Below are 2,302 nucleotides of genomic sequence, written 5' to 3'. Positions count from 1 at the left end.
CTAGTAGGAGGAACCACAGCTCAACAAGGAGCAATTTCATACCTGAAATCTGCTTTTAATGGTTAAGGAGATTCCTACCCAGTTGTCTTTGCTGAACATGCTTAGCCCATCACTTTCCTGGGCAAGAAAACAAAAGGTGCCCATTTCTTTGTCCCTGCCTAATTTCATCAAGGGCTGAATGTTTGGAGCTGCAGAAATAAATCAATCAGAATAGAGCTGGAAGGGACCTTGGAGGTCTTCTAGTCCAACCCCCTGCTCAAACAGGAGACCCTATACCATTCCAGACAAGTGGCTGTCCAGTCTCTTCTTAAAGCTTCCAATGATGGAGCATCCACAACGTCTGAAGACAAGCTCCTCCCCTGGTTAATTGTCCTCACCGTTAGGAAGTTTCTCCTTAATTCCAGGTTGCTTCTCTCCTTGATTAGTTTCCATCCATCCATCCATCCATCGTCTTGCCTTCTGGTGTTTTGGAAAATAAGTTGAGCCCCTCTTCTTTGTGGCAGCCCCTCAAAACACTGGAATACTGCTATCATGTCATGCCATGGTGGAGGGAGGCCTCCCCAGTCCAGGAAACCAAAGGGGAGGAGAAGAGCCATGTAGAGCTCGGAAGAAGACTTCTGCAATTAACATTCTTCGTCCCCTCTCTGCTGTCAGAAAGCCGAGGGAGGGCTTTGAAGGCCCCCTTCTCCAGCATCCTTGGGGAAGGAGGGCTTCACGCTCTGGCTGATTCCTGGCAGCAGAGATTTCCCCCACTGAGAATGCTCAGGGGGCCAGCTTGACAGGCCCAGAGCCCACAAGTAGCATAGCAGTTTCTCCAGCAGTGATACAATATTACTCTCTAACACCTTCCAACTATCACCAGTCCAGCTGTGGCAAACGGGAGGGGGCACTTTCACTACCCTCCATAACCAAGAGCAAGACTTACATAGCCAAGAAGATGGAAGAGGTTCATCCAGGGTTTTCTTTGGGTATCCCAATAAGAAACGTTGATGTCTCCAAGCCCAAATCCCTTTATTTGATATGTAACTTACTCATAACTGACCACTGAGACCCAACAAAAAGAAAGATAAAAAAGAAAACCCACCTGAGATTAAGGGTGTTTTGTTCATGCACCAGAATGAAAATAACATTTCCATAAGCAAAACAAGCAGCTGCTCCCACGGGAGACCCACCTGCTCCGTTCCCCACAACCAAGATGTTCTGATTTTAAGTATGGTGCAAAACAAGGAGCTACAAGTATGAAAGCTGAAATGGAAAAAAAGGTTTTGTTCGTAATGCCTTATTTACATTGTTCTTTGACTAACAGGAACATTGTTCGTAGCTGTGAAATTCAGACAGGAGCAGAAGTGTGTAAGTTTACACACTGCTTGTTTTTTCCCCACTGCAGCTGTTTACTGAGATCTCTGGGGTCCCTACATGCATGGCCAAAGCCTCCTCCTCCTCTTCCTCCTCCTCCAGCTCCGTGCTGTTGAGTTCGTGGCGGTAACTGTTCAAGTTGAGATCCTTCCCGTAGAAGGCTGTGGAGGAGACGTTGGGGCACTGGTTGTGCAGCTGGGAGGCCCTTTTGCCGCTCTCGTAGCGGCACCGGATATAGTTAGAGAAAGCCCTGCGGTAGATCTTGTTGAAGAGTGTGTAGACGAGGGGGTTGACCCCTGAGCAGATGTAGCCCACCCAAACAAACACATCCAGAAGCTCACGGAGGACAGCCTTGTCGCAGGCGTCCTTGCAGAGAACGGACATGATGTTGGTGATAAAAAATGGGCACCACATGATCAGGAACAAAAAGAAGACAATCCCCAAGACCTTGGAGGCCCTGCGTTCGTTGTTGATGGACTGCATGGTGCCTTTCCGGAAGAGAACTCCTTCTTTGTTGACTGGAGAGTTTAAGTGGGAAGCTGCCTCGTGGTTCTGCAGCATGGAAAGGTTCTCCACGTTGGGGTCCTTCTTCAGGCAGCTCATGCTGCTCCTCCTCGGCTTGAGGGGCTCCCCGTAGAGGAAGAGAGACGCCTGCTTCTGCAGGACCTGGATGGTCAGGCAGTAGGCAACCACCATGATCATCAGGGGGATGAAGAAAGCCACAAAGGAGCCGATGAGGACAAAGTTTTCATCGTTCAGGACACAGCTTCCATTCACAAAAAGCCGAGAATCATCTTGCAAGCCGATGACTGGGATGGGCAGTGAAATACCTGGAGGAGAAGACAGGCCAAGAAGAAACCATCAAGAAAAGCAGACACAGAGAAAAGGGCTGCTACTTCAATTGAACTGGCAACTGGGCCTTGAATACCTTTGATTTGGGCATTGT

The 2,302-nt window shown here is 48.8% G+C and overlaps 1 protein-coding gene across 1 annotated transcript in view; it reads right to left on the bottom strand.

Annotated features, from left to right (window-relative positions):
• Nucleotides 1-1,356: 1,356 nt before the first annotated feature.
• Nucleotides 1,357-2,302, bottom strand: part of HTR2C (5-hydroxytryptamine receptor 2C) — a 9,102-nt gene continuing 8,156 nt past the window's right edge. The window contains exon 3 of the mRNA XM_015832500.1: nucleotides 1,357-2,186. Within this exon, the coding sequence (XP_015687986.1) occupies nucleotides 1,357-2,186 (830 nt within the window). The remainder of the gene's footprint in view (nucleotides 2,187-2,302) is intronic.

This window comes from Protobothrops mucrosquamatus, unplaced genomic scaffold, assembly GCF_001527695.2.
Source record: "Protobothrops mucrosquamatus isolate PMUCROS unplaced genomic scaffold, P.Mucros_1.0 scaffold4, whole genome shotgun sequence".
In the NCBI taxonomy this organism is placed as follows: Eukaryota; Metazoa; Chordata; class Lepidosauria; order Squamata; family Viperidae; genus Protobothrops; species Protobothrops mucrosquamatus.
This window is presented reverse-complemented; position numbering and strand designations above follow the sequence as displayed.